At 38.1% G+C, this 22,578-nt stretch overlaps 1 protein-coding gene across 1 annotated transcript in view; it reads left to right on the top strand.

The window, feature by feature from the left end:
- Positions 1 to 22,578, top strand: part of LOC131678565 (uncharacterized) — a 237,963-nt gene that overhangs the window by 158,337 nt on the left and 57,048 nt on the right. Inside the window, exons 5-8 of the mRNA XM_058958778.1 lie at positions 346 to 574; positions 673 to 769; positions 18,453 to 18,585; positions 19,013 to 19,233. Of these exons, the coding sequence (XP_058814761.1) occupies positions 346 to 574; positions 673 to 769; positions 18,453 to 18,585; positions 19,013 to 19,233 (680 nt within the window). The remainder of the gene's footprint in view (positions 1 to 345; positions 575 to 672; positions 770 to 18,452; positions 18,586 to 19,012; positions 19,234 to 22,578) is intronic.

The following is a 22,578-nucleotide window of genomic DNA, read 5'->3' as shown; positions in this document are numbered from 1 at the left end:
CAAACACACTTGAGATGGGATTAAAATCGAATACGTTGTTAGGCAAATGATACAACCGACTCCTTAATGTAATTTACCCATTGACATTGAACTTAAGATGGTATTATTATGGATACTCGTGCAGAGCTACATGCCGAATAAAAAAGCTTTAACAGTACCAGCAAAAGCAAAGCGAAATCGACTTTACTGAATTCCCTAGACAGCATTATTTGTGGGTGAAGGTGGCAGAAAAATTCAAGGGCACTGTTTGCCGCAAATGGCATCCTGACACATTGTGTAAAGACGTAATCCGATAATCCTTTCTTGTTTGTTTCTTTTCCGATATTAAATACTTCCACATGACAGAGTGGGATCTGCCTTCGCGACAGTGGCTTGCGGTGACCTCGATCCTGCTGATAGCCGGTGCTGCCGGTGTGGCCGTCCCGTTTGCCTTGAAGGTTTCGGCCGGGGCACCGCTCGACGAACGGCTCCAGGTCGCCACCCAGCTGCTCGATACAGTGCCTTTAATCGACGGCCACAACGATCTGCCGTGGAACATTAGGAAGTTTTTGCATAATCAACTCAACGAGTTCCGGTACGTGACGATTTGAGTTTTGCTAATAATTCCACAAACGAGATCATTATCGTTATTCTTTTCTTGTTTCACTCTTTCTTAACTTTATCTTCTAACAGATTCGACGACGATTTGAAGCTGGTATCACCCTGGTCGAAAAGTGCTTGGAGTCATACCGATTTGCAAAGACTGAAACGCGGCCGGATAGCTGCACAGGTAAGCCAATCAAACACAAAAAGGCCAGAGGAAATCCTATAAATGTTCAACTTTACCAAAGCTTGTCGGATATGACAAAAGTTCCAAACCCCTGAACAGAATTGGGAGAAATTGAATCAACTGAAAGTTTTCAGAATATACTCCTAAAGACACACAAGTTTGAGTTACAACACGATATTTCACTTTATTTTTGACGGTAGGGATGTTCCATTGACAGTGAATCTGCCATAATCGTTTCTGGCGGACGCTAGTCTATTGCAAGGGTTAAATTTTTGATCTTCCGCGTCAAAGAGCAAAATTTGTCACCCCTACACACCAACGGCTCTTCCGGTTAGAAGCCAGCAATTTGTGATCTACCGGACCTGGGTGGCAGCTGTGGTTTGCCTTCAAACTTCTAGTTCAGCTGGAGAAAAACGTTCAAGTGGAAAACTTGAGTTATACACAGGCAGGAAAAGCCAAGCCAAAAGGCTGCATGGCAATTTCCTCACATCGGTATTTTCCCCATGGAATCAAATATCAAAGTTTATTTTCCTTATTGGAGGGATAGAAAGTTTCTTACCCGATATAAACGTGCCCCAACCCAGTGGTGATCAGATTCCAACCCCTTCAGGCTCCACGTCTGGTTGTGGCCGGGAACATGGTCACACTTGTTCCTTTCATGCTCCCGGGTTCATGCTGAAGTCAAGTACAGGCAGTGCTTCGGCTATAATTGCGGGACCAGGGGGAAGTAGTGTCGTTCTTTCACGAAAAAGATGCACGTAAATATGATATAAATATTTTGCGGAAAAGTCGGCAAGCACAACAACGTTCGAACCGTTATGCGGTGTTGCTTGGAAATCATGAATCTTTTGTCTTTTTTGGCTAGCTTGCTGGACTAATTGCGTCTGAGTGGGAAACACTAATAGTTGGGTGTTGACGTTTCTACGAATAATTTGTTTGGTTAGTTTCCGAGAAATATGTATTTATGTAAATGTTACACGTAGGTATAATGCCATTCTAGGCAACAGTGGTAACTTTCACTTAATACTGATTAACAGGTGTGAGAGAATAATAAAGATTGAAAGTTTACTGGTTTGTTTATGGCTGCGTATCGCTTGTAACGCGGAAATGATATCGCAAAAGAGATATAAACTTCGTGATGTATCACGATTGTTACACGAGAAAAGGCATGTGCAATTATATAGAAAATCATTAGTTAGCTAAATTAGAATAAATGAAAACAAATTTTGCATCAAACTTATGGTTTGAGTTAATCTGTCCTAATAACTAGTAGATTTTTTTTACTTTAATTTTGCATTTTATTAACTTGTTTAATTACTTTACATTAATAATTTAATATAATGTTCACCCACATGAAGGTGACTTTTCGTCCCTATTGCTTACATGAATCTGCTATGGTTTATCTGCGAAAGTCTAAAAAACTGTGCTCTTTGAAAACGAAGAAAGCTTTTTTTATTAAATGTAGCTTTAACATCAATCATTGGATTTGGAGCATTGTTAGAACACTACTGATTTATTTTCATAAAGATTTTGCGGATATTTGTTTATAAAATAATAGATTGTTCTTTAGGCAGATCCTACAGTTCCTGTATAAAAAATAGTGTAAACATTCACAGTATTTGTTACATTTTGCTAGAATTCATTCAATATGATTCTTGAAAGTAAGATTTTTAGCGTAAATTAAACCCAAGTATCTAACTTGACCTGATCATGTTAAATTCAAACTACTAAATTTAATGATATGATTATTGTGTGGTTTATGAGAAGAAGCGTTTGGTTTACGCGGCAAAACTCTCGATTGTGTTTTTGCTGCGTTAGCAGAAATTTTCCTTTTTTCAGATAATAATTGAAAATATTCAAGCTTCATTTGAATCAACTGCAACTGACGCTCAGTCTTCTACTCGTGGCACACGGGAAGTGGTAAGAGGTGAAAATATTTTCAGGATTGAAACGACTTTAGAAATCTGATAATTTACCCGTAAAGTTCACTCGGTTAGATAATTTTCAATTATCTTGAATAGGAAAATTGTAAATTTGAAGTTCCACAGTTTGAAGTTTGTGCCAAATATTATAGAAAACGTTTTCGATATCTCGTAGAGCAGCTCCAGTGGAATAACTCTCTGAGATATTTACCTTTATCATGTTAGTTACTGTAACAAGTTGATAAGTAGGCAAAGGCGGCTCCAGCTGGCTTACAAAAAGCGGGCACACTATTCTGACAAATTATATCTCATACACGATTTAAAAATTTAGTAAATTTAGAAGCATCAACCTTGGAATCCCAATTCCTAACATGGTTCATATTTGGAGAGTGGCGAATAATGAGACACATCGCACCGTCCGTGAATGCAATCACTTTTTTTACAATTCATTAATTTAGCGTGGCTCATTTCGATGACCTAACGGAGCCGCACATATTTACAATATTTACCAAAAATATTAATAAGTAAAAACAAATCTTATGTCCGTTGGATCTCCAGCACGCAGTTTTCGATTACACTTTTTTTCACGATAGGAAAACATTTGCTTAGTCGCCTACTCATTAATATTGCTGGCTGTTGAAGTTGGGGTACTTGATGCTGCGTTACCAGCTGCCACAAAGTTGATAATCTTTTGTGGTTCAGATAATGGTATCAAAACTTATGTTTCAAATTGGTATGCCGTGGAGCAGTACACAATCGGTCGTGACCCTTTTGAAATCATTAGTCGGGTATGGTTCACCTTGCGGAAAAATTCGAAAGAATAGACGTATTTATTGTTTATGTTATCAATAGCCATATTGACCGTGACAACTCAAATTTCGCGAGGTCGTATATTAGACATGTGTCAATAGCACTATTTGCAAAAACACAAGCACGTATATTTGTCATGCCGTTTTGTTGCAAGCTACGAAGACGGGGTTAAGTAGCTTAACAACATAGAAGTTTTCTTTATGGAAATACGGTTTTTGAAGCAAAGTTATGGAAACATTACCTTCCTGTACAAGACGGGATAGATTCATAGCTACTCTACGTTTATGCTGAAGATTCATTTGTGCTACTCTAGCCATAGTCGATTACAGCACTACATACACACTTAAACATATTTACATCTCGTAAGATGCACATAAAAGGAGCGTCACAATTCACATGAATTTACATTCAAGAATATGTAAAAATGTGCTATGTTCACAATTTTCATCTCCATGCAACCGAGTACTACATCAAAAGAGACACAATATTTTATTTCACATGTCAAAACATGTAAAATTTCATTATTAGACAGCAAAATACGTCGCAAGGTTGTTTACGTCAAATGTAATTTTCATTTTTTCTAAGTGTGTATTTCATAATCAGCACTTGTACAGCAACTAGAAGATACCAAACACGTTGGCTTATAATCGCCTATAGCGAATCCCGAAATGGGTATTAGGGAAATGACCATCATTAGAATCCCACGATTTGCAAAGAAACAATCGTACACCGTGTCAGAAATTCGCGTATCATAGCAAGGGTAAGACACAAGAAACTCCGTGCGTGACTGACATATTTTAGTCCTGCCAACCATTCAAACCTCGGCTCTGAAAAAAAACCCTTGTTTCGAGGACTCCTGTCTTCAGTCCCCTCTTGCGACATGAGAGTAGGAACCCGGCAGATCAATTCTTGATAGAGATACTTCAACCCGCCGTATACCACACGGCCTCTATGCTGGTTTTATCCGGGGAAAGATAATAGACTGTTATCAACCTCCTAGTGGACTACAGCCACAGCTGTTGTTAGTCGGTTCTTAAGGCAAAGGAACAGAAACCCAGTGGGTCAATTCCTAGCTGATATACAGCGACAGATTTCAGCCGCTGGATACCATACGGCGCCGGCCAGGCCCGAACGTAGATCACAGCCGGAAAAAGAAGAAATGTTAGTCTGACACTTGCTTTTGCTAAAGGCCGTATATACTAAAGCGCATATCACAAGTGTTACGTGAGGAGGGCGATCACTAGTAAAGATAGGGAATCGAAACTGTGCCAACCGGCCATCATGAGACTCATTATACGATTAAAATTTAGGAATGTCGTAACGACATATAATGAGACAATGTTTAGAATTATACTTAATTCAAATGATATTTTTTCAAAAGACAAACTAGCAAAAGAAAAAGTAACAAAAACTTTTCAATAGGAAAAAATTAGGAGTGGAAAACAAACTATGGCCACAGCTAGAAAATATTGATTGTTTTTTTGGAGAAGGATATGAAAAAAAATTTGAGCAGTGCAAATAAGTATTAACTATACTGGAAACGACACTTTGCACGGCGTACATGCTAGCAATTTTACGTGCGCGTACTTTAATATGGTCTTAACTACTAGAAAGAGAAGGCAAACAGGTATCACGAATAGATAAGAACAATGATCAGAATTAATTTACTAAATTTGCACAAAAAATTAGGAAGTCTAAAAGATGCAACAAATGATGGATAGAGAGTTTTTCTTTCGTCGCTTCTTACGACATAGGAAAACTAATTTACTAATTTTAAACGACAATGAAAATACAGAAGATGCAAGAAATAAAAAGAGCACCTGGTTTTATCGTCTTTTAATACAAAAATTAAGTTCTAATATTTTTATGCTCATGATTAAAAATATGGTAAACATGGCAATTAATACTATAGTGCATGTACATCTCAACAGTATATAACACTAGCTGTAACCCGGTGCGCTTCGCTACACCCATCAGGACTAAACGAAATATTTTAAAAATACTAAATATTTTTGCTCGCGGATAGACAATGTTCTTAGTTTGACCACCTGGAGCACAATTAAATTAATTGCTCTGTTTTCCTATACACAATCGTTTGAAATCCATTGATATCATTCGAATTCGAGGTACATCTGCTCCTTTATATTTTCTAGCTACAATGGTCGCTTAAATGAAATTTTTCAACCAAAGCACAGTTGTGGTGGGTCGATGTTGCGCAGTAACTAATATAATAAGCACACAAAGTTTCAATTGCAACACATGCGGTGCACAGTGTTGCAAAACAACGTTTTCGCGATCAAAATTTAATAACTCCTGATCCATTGGTTTTGGAGAATGGATTCTTTCGATGAATTTTCTGGATATAAATAGATGCATGTTTTGATATAATAAATTGAGTGATTAATCCCCTAAAAGTGAGATAGAATAGAGATTCCCCAAATAATTTAGCTAGAAGCTCACTGTCTTCAGTAAAGTTCTAGAAAATATTATTGTGAAAATCTTTACTGAAGATACTAAAGCTCTATACAGTAGCGAGATATGTAGGTTTGCTTGGGATAGACCCCTTCAAAACAGTTTTCGAATATAACTTTTTACGATTACTTTTTATTATTAAATGAGTCTTCTACAAAGTTGTGAAAAGCGATAAAATACACATTTTTATAACAACGATGAATCTGTAGCTCTCGAAATAACAAAGTTATTGTCAATTTTCGAATATTTTTTTATCAATTTACACCTTAAGCAACTTCCTTAATCGCAAAAATTCGTAGAAAGAGCTTTATTTTTTCGATTAAATATAAAAACCTTCGTCTGACGGCGACTGCTGGGTTGGTAACGTATAAAACCAATACTTCTGAAAGCATGGTGGATCGACTGAATTAAATAATTCAATACGATAATCCAAAGATTTATATGCGTAACAGAATTACCATCGATTTTATTTTGGATGGAGTAGTGTATGAAATTGAAGTCAATTTACGCAATCGATTAATTCTTCAACAGATTGTATTATGTTTCAAAATCATGTGGAAATGTGGTGCAAGTTATTGTTGCATCGATTAACATTTTCCCAATCCATATATCTAACTTTTTTGGCAAATTAACCTGCGAAGGTGACTATAAGAATCATTCAATAAAAGTATGCACATATAGTGAAAAGTTCTGTTTTCGAAACATATTTCCAATGATACGAAGACATAACGGAGTATTGGTGGACGTGGGTAAAGTTAATTCATAAAAACCTGTTTTAATCCACCTAGCGGTGCAATTGTGCCTTTCTCATTTCTCTAAACTATGGCACGGAGGCTTTTTATGTTCAACATAATTGTGGAAATGTCCATTACATTCTTAGTACACTTTGCACTTATACACAATGGCATGCCAGCCACGAACTTGATGAGCTACGTGTCGACGGTGAAACACTTGAAACAAAAAAATATCATACTCCATTAGCCTAATCAGCATTAGATCAATGTTATCTGCTTGCTAACTCATTTTGTCATGCAGGGCTGGGTATGTGAAGAGGGCGAAAGTCCCATGAACGAACGACTCCCCAGCTTAAATTGGTATGCTTTGTGATACAGTGGTGGTTTAAAGATGACGGGGTTGAAAGGGAGGGGTATGAGGGCTGGATGGGGTGGTGGTCTGAGGGGTGATTTAAGGAGATTTTTAAAGGAGGGGCGCGAACAGTAGAGGGGGGGGGGGTGTAACCCCTCTCCGTAAACCATCAACTACGCCTCTGTTAAAATCCAGAAACCCTAAACGAGTCGAAAAAAAAATTTGGCCGGGATTAGGTTGACGTTTTTCAGAGTGATTGCATAACCTTTCTATATGAGAAAGGCAAAAATGTGCCAAAATCCAAAAAAGTGAATCGTAGTCAAATTTTTTTTTCGAGTTTGCATCAAATCTCGACGTTTCATGCACCTTGAACACATTTAGCATCAAAAATAAAAATTCTATTTTTAATTTTTCCTATAGTTTATATGAGAAATTTCTGTGTGGCCGTACTCTGAAACCCGTAATTCCGGAACCAGAATTCCGATCGATCCAAAATTCAATAGCAGCCGATGGGAAGGTTGCACCTTTCATTTGAGACTAAGTTTGGGCAAATCGGTCCAGCCATCACTGAGAAAAATGAGTGACATTATTTGACACATACGCACATATATACACACACACACATACACACACACACACATACACACACACATACATACATACACACACACATACAGACTTTTTCCGATCTCGACGAACTGAGTCGAATGGGATATGACACCCGGCCCTCCGGGCCGGGATTAGTTTGACGTTTTTCAGAGTGATTGCATAACCTTTCTATATGAGAAAGGCAAAAATGTGCCAAAATCCAAAAAAGTGAATCGTGGTCAAATTTTTTTTTCGAGTTTGCATCAAATCTCGACGTTTCATGCACCTTGAACACATTTAGCATCAAAAATAAAAATTCTATTTTTAATTTTTCCTATAGTTTATATGAGAAATTTCTGTGTGGCCGTACTCTGAAACCCGTAATTCCGGAACCAGAATTCCGATCGATCCAAAATTCAATAGCAGCCGATGGGAAGGTTGCACCTTTCATTTGAGACTAAGTTTGGGCAAATCGGTCCAGCTATCACTGAGAAAAATGAGTGACATTATTTGACACATACGCACATACATACACACACACATACACACACACATACACACACATACACACACATACACACACACATACACACACATACATACATACACACACACATACAGACTTTTTCCGATCTCGACGAACTGAGTCGAATGGGATATGACACCCGGCCCTCCGGGCCGGGATTAGGTTGACGTTTTTCAGAGTGATTGCATAACCTTTCTATATGAGAAAGGCAAAAATGTGCCAAAATCCAAAAAAGTGAATCGTAGTCAAATTTTTTTTTCGAGTTTGCATCAAATCTCGACGTTTCATGCACCTTGAACACATTTAGCATCAAAAATAAAAATTCTATTTTTAATTTTTCCTATAGTTTATATGAGAAATTTCTGTGTGGCCGTACTCTGAAACCTGTAATTCCGGAACCAGAATTCCGATCGATCCAAAATTCAATAGCAGCCGATGGGAAGGTTGCACCTTTCATTTGAGACTAAGTTTGGGCAAATCGGTCCAGCCATCACTGAGAAAAATGAGTGACATTATTTGACACATACGCACATACATACACACACACACATACACACACACACATACACACACATACACACACACACATACACACACATACATACATACACACACACATACAGACTTTTTCCGATCTCGACGAACTGAGTCGAATGGGATATGACACCCGGCCCTCCGGGCCGGGATTAGGTTGACGTTTTTCAGAGTGATTGCATAACCTTTCTATATGAGAAAGGCAAAAATGTGCCAAAATCCAAAAAAGTGAATCGTAGTCAAATTTTTTTTTCGAGTTTGCATCAAATCTCGACGTTTCATGCACCTTGAACACATTTAGCATCAAAAATAAAAATTCTATTTTTAATTTTTCCTATAGTTTATATGAGAAATTTCTGTGTGGCCGTACTCTGAAACCCGTAATTCCGGAACCAGAATTCCGATCGATCCAAAATTCAATAGCAGCCGATGGGAAGGTTGCACCTTTCATTTGAGACTAAGTTTGGGCAAATCGGTCCAGCCATCACTGAGAAAAATGAGTGACATTATTTGACACATACATACACACACACACACATACACACACACATACACACACACATACATACATACACACACACATACAGACTTTTTCCGATCTCGACGAACTGAGTCGAATGGGATATGACACCCGGCCCTCCGGGCCGGGATTAGGTTGCCGTTTTTCAGAGTGATTGCATAACCTTTCTATATGAGAAAGGCAAAAATGTGCCAAAATCCAAAAAAGTGAATCGTAGTCAAATTTTTTTTTTCGAGTTTGCATCAAATCTCGACGTTTTATGCACCTTGAACACATTTAGCATCAAAAATAAAAATTCTATTTTTAATTTTTCCTATAGTTTATATGAGAAATTTCTGTGTGGCCGTACTCTGAAACCCGTAATTCCGGAACCAGAATTCCGATCGATCCAAAATTCAATAGCAGCCGATGGGAAGGTTGCACCTTTCATTTGAGACTAAGTTTGGGCAAATCGGTCCAGCCATCACTGAGAAAAATGAGTGACATTATTTGACACATACGCACATATATACACATACACACATACACACACACACATACACACACACATACATACATACACACACATACAGACTTTTTCCGATCTCGACGAACTGAGTCGAATGGGATATGACACCCGGCCCTCCGGGCCGGGATTAGGTTGACGTTTTTCAGAGTGATTGCATAACCTTTCTATATGAGAAAGGCAAAAATGTGCCAAAATCCAAAAAAGTGAATCGTAGTCAAATTTTTTTTTCGAGTTTGCATCAAATCTCGACGTTTCATGCACCTTGAACACATTTAGCATCAAAAATAAAAATTCTATTTTTAATTTTTCCTATAGTTTATATGAGAAATTTCTGTGTGGCCGTACTCTGAAACCCGTAATTCCGGAACCAGAATTCCGATCGATCCAAAATTCAATAGCAGCCGATGGGAAGGTTGCACCTTTCATTTGAGACTAAGTTTGGGCAAATCGGTCCAGCCATCACTGAGAAAAATGAGTGACATTATTTGACACATACGCACATACATACACACACACACACATACACACACACATACACACACACATACACACACACATACACACACACATACATACATACACACACACATACAGACTTTTTCCGATCTCGACGAACTGAGTCGAATGGGATATGACACCCGGCCCTCCGGGCCGGGATTAGGTTGACGTTTTTCAGAGTGATTGCATAACCTTTCTATATGAGAAAGGCAAAAATGGTGCATTTAAAAAAATATTTTGGCGATACAGAGAGTGTTAGTATATTCATTCACTTTTCATATATTTACTGCACAATTGAACAGTATTTCTTCAAATATCATAGCAGAATACTAAAAACAGACAGACAGAAAATCTCTGGAGGTAGCTCGTTTAAAACTTGCTTTGTGGTGTAAATCATAAATCAAGATATATTGGACCAATCGTTTTCAAGGTTTGTACAGTTCTTCTACATATTCCCAGGTATTGATCGAAGCTTTTATTTTTTTCCTAATATTTGAATTTTTTATAGCATTCTGCAGCTAAAAATGCAATTTTCGCTAAAAAAAATCATGAAACTTATTTTTGTGAACAAAGTTATGATCTTTAATGATGTTATGATATGAAGGAGAACTGTGCAAAATTTCAAACAATTTGGTTCAGTAGGTTTAAAGTTATTCTGTACATCGCATTTATTCGTGGTGTCTCCTGAAGATTTTCAATATTTTGCGGTGATCATTAAGGAAAATATTGCTTAAAAGTTGCATTATTGTCTGAATAGACTAACACTCTCGGTATCGCCAATATTTTTTAGCACGATTATTTTTCAACAATAATCCTACCCCCTTAAGCAAGAACTGATTTCATCAGTAGGTGTCGACTAACGGATAAAATTTGACGAAGATCGCGGACCACGCTACCAAATATTCGATTAGTTCCTTTTATAGGTCATCGTGAATTCGTCCTATATAACAGTGTTGCATTCTTTCAGCATTTTGCTTACATCCGAATTTTGATTGATATTGTAAGTAACGTTTTCCGCAAGCGCAAGATTTAGTGGCTGTTTTAGGGCAGAGCTGTTCGTCCATAATCCAGCAATGTTGATTTAACTTCAGATGAAGCGATCGCAGGTGCAATTTTCAATTTAATTTTCGACAAATTCATGCAATTCATCAGTATTATATTGTCATTTGCGTAATAGATCTCTATCAAATAAATTCTTGCCATTTCATTTATGTGCTGGTAAACATACATGCAACAAAATTTTAGATTTTTGAAGTAATTGATAGATATTGCATCAGAAACCCTCCCTCTCCTTTAGATTCCGAAACCAACAATCATGTCCACCGTTTTGGTGCCAAATCATATATAATATATATAGCTAAAAAAGTTCTTCAGTACACCCCCCCTCTCCCTTTCCTCGGATTAGGTACTTCTCACCCTTCCCATCGTTCACAAAAACCACCCCATGACCATCTCCTTAGTGGAAGGAATACTTATGTCAAAATCGAATTCATCGCTAATAATCACATTGAATGAATAGATAAGGATTACTTCTGAACCCTCCCCCCCCCCCTTTCTTGGTCCACTCCCATCATCCATCGGCTCAGTGGGAGAAATACATATGTCAAATACTAATAAATATGGAGATATAAATAATTATTTGCCTAAAAAACAACCCCCCCCCCCCCCCAAAGGTAATTGTACCCCCCCCCCAAAAAAAAAACATTCCATGAACATCTTCTTGGGGAAAAGAATACGTATGCCAAATTTCATCAAGATCGGACTGCTAGTTTAGAAGTAGTTAGCGGACATACATACAAACATACATTGATTTTTATATATATATAGATTATTCAATAAAATGAGAAACATTATATAATCATCATGATTTAATTAATTAAAAGCAAACCAATGAACATGACAGTAGTACAATTGTTGTTCGCGCTTATATAACTGAGGGAAATTGGTACCTGACGTTCGATCCTTCTTGCGAATTGTCGATTCTCGGCCTTCCTTCATGATTGATGACATCATTCCACTCTGACAAGATCATGCGCATTCCCTAAACACATTTAATTCCCTGTGATTTAGTTCCCTAATTGGTCAAATAAACGCTAAACAAACATAGAACTCAGTTTGCTCAGTCCAAAGAAATGTCAGCTCGATTGGTATCACCCAGCGTTCCCTTACAATGATATACAATGATATCAAATCCACGAACATTTACAATTGCTTACGACAAAATTGGTGCAATTTTGAAAATAATTAAATAAAGACTACGCCTTATTTGTAATAAAAAAAACTTCTCCAAACGGTTCTTTAGTCCATATTTTTGTTTGCTTTACATTTCTCAACATTTGGCAAAGACAGTCAGAAACATAACCCAAGTGAAGTATAGTACACTGTAGGCTGTTAATACGAATTTACTTTTTCCTACCTTCTGAAAGGGTATTAAAATTGGTTATTTCGGTATTTCTAATGGAAGTACCGCAATAAATGGTACACTTACATCGAAATCTAAAATATTCAATCATATGGTTTTTCATAGGGTAGCCCTGAAACCCCCATTTAACCCTTTGGAAGTCGCCCTTAAGGGCCACTGAACGAGCATCCGCTGGTGCCTTAAGACGATTTCACTAGATTTTCAGAGCAGCGTGCACTCAGTGCACTAGTGCTACTGCCGGAAGGTTAATGATAGTGAAAGAATGCATTTCGGATTAGAAGAAAACGGTGCATTCGTTTGTCATTGCAAATGGCTTCTGCTATCCACCTTTTTCGTGCCATAATGAGTATCGACAGTCATTAATTGTACGTAGGACCATTGCGGTGGACGTTGGTTTTATGGCTGGAAAAAATCATAATATCTGTTAGCACTGTAGCCAAGATTTAAGATGTTTGTAATGGTTATGGTTAAACTATCATCAAACTATTGTTATAACTTTAACTCAAGCTTTCAGAAGACAGTAAAATTGATGCATTTCGATAAACAGTCCAAAATGTATTCTACTTCACTCCGATTATGTCACTGGTATTACCTACCCATCATTTTCCCTCGGAATATATGCGATACAGGTTTTGCCTTTCTCATATAGAAAGGTTATGCAATTGCTCTAAAAACCGATTTTCTAACCGAATCCCGGAGGGCCGAGTGTCCTATACCATTCGACTCAGTTCGTCGAGATCGAAAAATGTCTGTGTGTGTATGTATGTGTGTGTATTAACAAAATGTCCACATCGTTTTCTCGGAGATGAGTTTTCTCGATTTTCACAAACTTAGTCGCGAATGGAAGGTATAAGGTTCCGATCGGCTACTATTGAATTTCATTTCATTCTGATTTCCGGTTCCGGAGCTACGAATTGTGGAGTACGGTTACATAGAAAATCTTGTTATAATTTGTCCACATCGGTTTCTCGGAATTTTCTAAACCGATTATCAAAAACTTAGTTTTAAAATACAAGTACAACGTTGCCATTGGCTGCTATTGAATTTTGTGTGAATTGGACTTTAAGTTCCCTAATTACAGCATGATGAGTACGATCACGCAGAAAATCCCGATTTCAACGGATACTGCGATTAATGTATAAAGTACTAATGTATGAATATTTTTAGCTATTCAAACAAGGTCGCTATGATTAATAATAAAATCCACTTGTTTTGAAGCCATGCTGCTTCTTTAGTTAATAACTTTCCTCAGCGAATTTTCACAAACTTACAATGCTCCACGAATGTGTTCAGTATAAGAATACCTTTAGAAATATATAGTTTTCTCATGAATTGATTGATGATGTGATTTTTTAAGAATTTATTTTTATTTTAACCGATTTTCCATACTAATTTCCATATAAACTTTGGAATTTTTGGAGGGCACAACCGATCGGTACCAAAATTTGCACAATTACTAAGGGCCATAAAAGGAATCAGTAAAGCCTGGTGGAGCTAAAAGTCAAAAGTTGAACCAGTCTAATGTCCACATCGTTTTCTCGGAGATGGCTGTACCGATTTTCACAATCTTATCCGCGAATTGAAGGTACAAGGTTCCCATCGGCTGCTATTGAATTTCATTTAATTCCGATTTCCGGTTCCGGAGTTACGAATCGAAACGTACAGTCACATAGAAAATCTAGTTATAGTTTTTCCACATCAGTTTCTCGAACTGATTTTCACAAACTTAGTCTTCATTGAGAGATACAACATTCCCATAGGCTGCAATTGATTTTTTGTGTGTCCGACTTCCGGTTCCCGAATTATAGGGGTGAGTAGTTCTAGGTTACTAACGGCCATTCAATGCCTCTTTGGCAACATTGACCCCCATAGACGGTTCTGGCATTCCAGAGAAAAATGGCCATTTTTCAAAATTAAAAAAAATCGCATCGATTTCTAGGAGATCGATAAACCAATTTTCATCAACTTAGTCTCAAATGAAAGATACATTATCATCATAGACTGCTAATATAGAAGGAATTGTTCGGCCACATATGAAATTCCCATATACACGCCGAAAATTTGGAAAATTTTCAAAGCAGGCAGTACACTAGAATTTATATTTCTGATGCCAAATACCTTTGAAACCTACACGATGAGATGAAAACTCGCAATTTCAAAGCCGTAGCATTGTAGGAACTTTACTTGGCGGTACAGAATGTGTCGAAAAGCGGGCATCAAGCGGTTACATTTTACTAGAGCGATGACACAACAAACGAGTTGGGAATCTGCTTCGTAGTACTGAGCAAGATGCACCAACGCGTAATCAAGTAGTAGACGATCAGTGAAAGGATTTGTGTGGATCAAAGGCCATTTCTACAACTACAGCGTCGTCACCGTGCACTGTCCTCTCAAAGCGAGACCCGAGAAGATGCATTATACGCGCATTTGAAGCCCGCGGCAGAATGTGAAGCTTCTCATCGGCGACATGAACGCCATCCTTGAGATCACCTGAATAACAAACTGAGAACCAAATCGACCACGTGCTAATGAACGGAAATTTCTTCTCCGATATCACAAATGTTCGCACCTTCCGCAGTGCTAAGGTAGATTCGGAATCGCCTACAGAAAGATCGGGATACCGAGGCGATGGATGTACAGAGTTACGAAAATTCTACAAGTAGGTAAATCGCTCGAGTAAAAGCTATGTACCAGAGGCCGACATATGAAGAGATACTAATGGAGATCTTCTCACGACCTACTGTGAGTTGATCGATAAGTATATAATGAAGAACATCGAAATAGCGACGAGAGGGAGCTGCAACTAGTTACCGAGGAATCACATTGCTGAAGCAAGCGAGTTAGTTGAGAAAATTGGCATATAATGCCCAAATACGGATCCAGACAAAAGACAATAGATCGAGTGGTGTGTGATGAGTACTAGAGATACTTCCGTTTTGAAACTCGGAAAGGGCTACGGCAAGGTGTGATAATAAGAGCGAGGTCTGTTCACTAACTTGACAATATTTTTAATTTTCATCATTTCCAATCCTACTTAGTGGCTATTCAAATAATTTATAGTATAAAAGATAATCAAATGCTCATAAAAACTGATACTGACCTACTACAGGCCAACGGAGAACGTGATTTTTCATCAGTTTCTATATGGATATTTTCATGCAAGTATTTTATTTGTTATTGACATGATTTGTCAACTATAAGATTTTCACTGAGATCAGTTACAAGATCCTATTCCCACAATTTACCAAAAGACCCCATTGTGTTTAAAACACTAAGTTCTCAATGTAATGATCAGATATAAAACTTATAAAATTATTATTTAAATATTAAATGTTAAATATATTTTTAACCCTTTCATGCCCAACTTTTTCCTAGTGCATGTAGGGTTTCAAAACTATTTTTCCTTGAAAACGGTGAGATCAAGATACACGAAAAGTCTTTTTCCATAAAGATATGTGCTTCCCTTGCAGTGCTAGAAGCTAATCATTTTCTTCCCTCCTATCCTCAATACAATTCACCAAGAATATTTACAATAGTTCAATTGCATGGTGAACGTAGCCAAAGACTGTCTAAATTGATAAGTTTTATCAGTTTTCAAAAATATTGCACCATACCGAAGATATATGAAAAATTCATTTTCCGTTGTCAACGTAAACTGTTCCTGGCAGCACTGCTCAATCGAAATCTAATCAGACTAATAGCAATAACTTCAGTTCTAAAGCAGATCCTTTTAACTGTTAATGCTCAAATGAAAGGCAATAGTCACATTTATTAGCCTTACTTGTTTTTGCGAGCAAATCTTGCCTCAATCAAAAGTTATAGTTGTTTAAAAACGTTGTTGTCTACAAACAACATGGGCATGAATGGGTTAAATTAAACTGGTCATAGCCAATAATTTTTTTTTCGATTAGATCAATTTTTGGTTTGTGGGGGGGGGGGGGGGGGGGTTCAAGTTTTCGACTTGTTTTTTCATGCCATGTATTGTACGTGCACATATTTCCAATCAGATAGTACACAAATATAGTGATTTCGTTCAGTTCATATATCTCAGCTGAATTTTTTGTAACGGGAACCCAGTATTGAAACAATAGAATTATTCTATTTCAAAAGAATGGAAAAAATTAGTTGCATCATTTTAGAAGACAGTTGACGAATCCCTTATAAATCGGTGCAAAAGAACGCGGACGAAAATAGCAGACACTACTCTCACCATTCGTGCTCGTGAAATAGTCTAAAAAATCATGGATTCGTGAATTGGTTCTAGATTTGTAGTGCATTACTTACGATCTATATTGCATGCTTGTGCTATTTGGAAGATATCCCTAATTATTTTCAACTTCAGGCTACTCTAAACATGGTGATGAAGTTTTCACGTAAACTATTTCAAAAAAATTGAAATAATGTTCATGAAATTACCTTTTTAATTTTTCATGGGTTCTAGTAAAGTTGTGTCCAGCTGCTTGCGACCAGTAATAGGTACGAGCAAGAGATTTAAGAAAATTATTAGAAACTCGACCATCTTTATTCATTTCGCAAGGTTCAGTGCGATTACCGGACAGAAAAGAAAAACAGCGCTGAGCACCAAAAATAAACTATAGAGTAACAAATCGTATTCGCGACATAGTTCATAAAACAAGATATCGCGAGTCAGTCACACTTTTATGATACCGTTCGCATTGTCAAGTTTCTCCGACTAAATATCCGGATAAAAAGAGCATATCACGATAAGGCGTAGACAAATTATGAATATCATGATGCAACAGCTGATATCATGAATATGAATCACTTTATGCTACGTGACATAATCGGTAGTAATCTCGAGCATAAAATATCACGATAACATACATATAAATTACAAAAATCGGGACTACCCGATCAGAAGGGCATAACTGATTTATAACACCTGGAGTTGTTTTTTCAAAAATATTTTGAAACAGAACCTGTTATAAATCCGGCTGGTTAGTTGTTAAAATAACATAAAATAAAACAAAAAACTGGCTAATGATAACAAAATTGTAACTAAATTTGATATGATTTTATCAAAGTTAAAACTAAATGAGATATATTTTTTTCCAAAAGTTGAAACGTCCTCTGTAAAAGAACTGTATTAGATATAACCATCTTATGACAACGACCTGGTAACAAACGATCAATTCATAAATTGATCGTTTCATAATAGATTATGTTATAATATTGATAGTATAGAAAACTGTCCGCAATCCATTTTGCATTCCGTTATCTGAATATAACTCCAGTTGTTATAAATATCAACCATAGTTATAATAGTATTATTGTATTGTTATGCTCTTCTGATCGGGTAAGATCCTGAAATCACGAACATAAATAACACTACTTTGCTAGAAAAACCCGATACGAAACCCGTTACAATAACGTGAAAATCACAATTAATTTCCTGCAATTATGATCATAACTCACGCTAAACTCATGAACAAAATATCCCGAAAACCTAACAAGAAATAACGAAACTCACGACTAAATTCCTGAAATCATGAACACCGTTTAACTGTTGTCGGCTCGTTTTAATTGATATAGTTTCAACATGTACAAGAATCACAACCACAGTAACCCAACCAAAAATTCGAATATAGCGCCTTGTGTATTTTGGCGCGAACTAGTTTTTGGAAACACAAATAGTTTCATGAATACGAGGTGTATTATTCATAATTTCAGGAACTTCGAATTTTGATAAGTTGTTTGAAACTGTTATTTAAATTCCTTCGGATCGATAAATCTAACACCCTCTAACACCTGCTTGAACTCTTTTATCTCTTTTCAGTTCTGGGCCGCGTACGTGCCCTGTGAGGCACAGCACAAAGACGCCGTGCAGATTACGTTGGAGCAAATTGATGTAATTAAAAGACTGACGGAACGCTACTCACCGCATCTAACCGCTTGCACCTCGGTTCACGGTAAGGTGCTCAATTTACATGCTGACCATTCCAAAAAACCCTTTTCCGATCCGATAGTCCAGTCCATCCAAATCACGCTAACGACCGCAGCGTTCTTGCTGTCGCCGGTCAACAGGACATTACGTGAATAGGGACACTAATTTTGTGCCTGTGATGTCTCATTATCTACCACTGACCAAATGCAGATGGGTCCCGTTCAGCAACCATGTCGTGATCCTTGCTGATGGTTTTATAATCCAGCCACGTCCAACCTTGCTCGCATATATATAAAGCATGTATTTGCACGGTGCATTACGTTCGAAGCAACATCATCCGCTTAAAGCACAGTGTTGTTTCACCAAAAACTGTTATCTTTTCCACGGACTCTAATTATTTCTTCTCTTCACTTTTTTCCATGGTTTCTTGCTGGTTGCTGCCATTTCAACAGATATTTTAGAAGCGCACAAAAACCATCAAATGTGTTCACTAATTGGAGTCGAAGGAGGTCACTCACTGGGTGGATCATTGGGTGTCCTGCGGATTTACTATGCACTCGGCGTCCGCTATATGACCCTAACGTCAACCTGCCACACACCTTGGGCGGATTCGAGCAACGCAGATGCACCCAAGTACGACGTCAAGCACGGTGGTCTCACGGCATACGGGAAGGTGAGTAAGAGTGCTACGTGTTACCTAATCGTGACCGTGTGTGACGTGACGGTCCCTGGTGAGCTGATGTATCGGCGCACAGTCAGTTGAAAACGAACGGATGCACATCCAGGGACTGGACAGAGTATGATTTGAGCTCGAGAAATATATTAAATAATACTGGATAAATGGATTTGGAAGTCCAAAAAAATAACTTTGGAGAACTTTCCAATTTGCATGAAGAACTTGCCAAATAATAACTAGCGTTGAGGAAGTTATACCAAAACATAAATTTAAAACTAGAAGAAGATTTATAGTTTTCTGCGTTAGCAATAAATATAAATATTGAAACAGCAAACTTAGATTGCAAAATCAACTTTAAGTAATTTATTACCCTCATATCAGTGCTGACCAACATGAACTACTAAACGAGAATATTGCAATTTCGATGCAGCTGGAAAAAAAATGCTCGCCCTTGCATTCTCTGAACATGATGGAACATCCTCACACATCAGTATCAACATTTCCCGACCAGCTCGATGTCGTATGTTTGCATTACCCATTCATAGAATACGATGACATGACATTCACTCTAGATTGAGCCGCTGCTTTTTATACCACTCAATATTGTCGAGTTGATGGAAAACAAGCCAGGTCAGGGAGTAGCCACACGTTGCCGACCGCAGTCAAGCGAAGCGTCTGTCCACGTTTATACAGTGCACCCGAACCGCAAAATGCTGGTGATAAAATCATTTTTTGTGGTTTTGTTTTTCGCCCCCCCCCCCCATCTCTTGAATGGGGTTGGGATTGAGGCTACTGCAAACATGTTACACGACCGAGCAAGGACAACATGGTTGGTCGCCTGCTGAGCGATGCTCAGAGCGCGTGTCCCAATCAGAGTGTCAATTTATATTGAATTCGTTCCATTATCGTGCTTTTTATCCACGCGAATGTAGCGTCAGACCTCGGTCAAAGATCAAACTGTGTAGGTAGGTGATCTGGTGGCTAAACGAATCGAACAAAAAAATGAATCCTGTCTAAAAAGCTTTGCCTATATATTTTACACTTATCAAAAAATAAATTGCTGGAGGTAGCAACACAATAACGGTGGTGCGATGTTATGAAACTCCGGTGTTTTACACGGATGCTGTACTCGTGCTATAGCAACGAAGCGCATTTTCAGTAAAGAGTCGGGTTATGCAATGTACTTTATCGCACACATTTAGATTGGGTGCATGTTTTCTGGGCATTGCAAAGGTACTAAAAATTGTGCTCTGTTCGGTGATCGCCTAGTGCTAGTAGTAATACCAGTGTGGGTTGGGTAGTTCAAAAATATGGTTATCAATCTAATTTAAATTTCAAGGCAGCATGTGTAATAATAATGGTAAGTATTTCATGTTATAAAGTGGAATCTTGGCCAAATGGAATACAGGTTACCAATGCCATGGTCTCTCTGCACACCTACTAGGATGGCTCAAAAATGATTCTAATTAGACTGTGCCAATTTTTAATCGATTGGTTGATCCTCAGATTTCAATAATTTAAAAATTTAGAGAGAATCTAACCTATTTTCATGATATATATTTTAATGGAGTACAAATATGATAATACCTACGATTTTTTTCCATTTGTTTATTTGATAAGGCACGTATGCGTTAGCTAAAAAGTGCCATTTTTTCATTGTTTTACATTTTGAATTTCTTAAAGCTAGGGGGTTACACATTTCAATATTATTTTGTTTTATATAACGAAACTAAAAAAAAAATTACAGCTAACTTATACATATAAAAGAGGGGATAATATAATATTCGTAAGATTAGGGGGACGGGTCATTTTGTGTGTTCTTTGTATAGTGATTCATTAGAAGGGAGATTGTAGGAGAAATTAATTATTAACTAGAGAGAGTGGTTCAAGATTAGGGGGAATTAATTGGGGCTATTTTAAAGTACTGTTGGGCATTTCTTAACGAGATTAAATATTTATCAACTAAAACTAGAAGATAGGGGGGCACATAAGTTTTGGGAAAATATTCAAGAGGAGAAGGGGGTGAAGTCATACATCTGTGTATCAGAGACATGGGAGAGAGGGTGGACAAGGCTGAACGGGGGGGGGGGGGTGGAGATATAAACTTGCAGTTTCCGGCATCATGAATCAACGGCCAGGATTACAGATTCGAACGGATGCATCAAGTATTGGGACGCCGGGCGGTTTTCCTCGAGCCGGCAGGGGTTCCTCCAGACGACTTCGTAGTACGGCTCAGATACGGAACGGAAACACACCGCGTTGCGCGTGTGATGTTGTACTGTAGGTCTCGTGTTGTTGGTTCATTCGACAGATGTTTTGTCTCGTCTTGATGGTTTTGAGGAACGTGTATATAAGGGACATGTAGAGAATATCGCGGCTTGCTAGTACATCTCGAACCGGGACATTGGGTGATCTTCCTCGGGCCCGAAGGGAATCGAATAGTTGAGATCTGGCAGAACAGTACTCGGCGCATGCCCAGACAACATGTTCGATCTCGTGATAACCGTTGCCACAAGCGCAGATACCGCTATCCACGAGCCCAATACGCCGGAGATGTGCATCCAGCGTGTAGTGATTGGACATGAGCCGAGACATCACGCGAATGAAATCCCGACCCACATCCATCCCCCTGAACCAGGGTTTCGTCGATACCTTAGGGATTATCGAATGTAGCCACCTTCCTAGTTCACCATTGCTCCATGAAGTTTGCCAACTTTCGAGGGTTCTCTGATGAGTGATACTGAAAAATTCGCTGAAGCTAATTGGTCTTTCATATATGTCACCTTGTAAAGCGGCCGCCTTAGCTAAAGAGTCCGCTTCTTCATTACCTGGAATGGAGCAATGCGAGGAAACCCAAACTAAGGTAATCTTGTACGATCTTACAGACAAAGCACGCAGGCGCTTCCAGATTTTTCCCAGAAAATATGGAATGTGCTTTCTAGGTTTCATTGAACGGAGAGCCTCGATTGAGCTGAGGCTATCCGAGACAATAAAGTAATGATCGGTGGGCAAAGTATCAATGATCCCAAGGGTATACTGAACAGCAGCAAATACTGCGACGTAAACTGAAGCAGGATCATTGAGTTTTAATGAGGCGGTGAGGTTTTGATTGAATATTCCGAAGCCAGTGGAGCCGTCGAGGCTTGACCCGTCGGTGTAAAACATCTTGTTGCAGTCGACTTCTCGAAATTTACTATGAAAGATGCTTGGGATCACTTGCGGACGTATGTGATCCGGAATTCCACGAATCTCGTCTTTCATGGATGTGTCGAAGAATACAGTTGAATCAGAAGCCTGAAGGAGATTGACACGGTTGGGATAGTATGAAGAAGGATTGATATT

This window comes from Topomyia yanbarensis, chromosome 2 (genome assembly GCF_030247195.1).
Source record: "Topomyia yanbarensis strain Yona2022 chromosome 2, ASM3024719v1, whole genome shotgun sequence".
NCBI lineage: Eukaryota > Metazoa > Arthropoda > Insecta > Diptera > Culicidae > Topomyia > Topomyia yanbarensis.
Note: the sequence above shows the minus strand (reverse complement) of the source record. Positions and strands in the feature narration are given on the sequence as shown.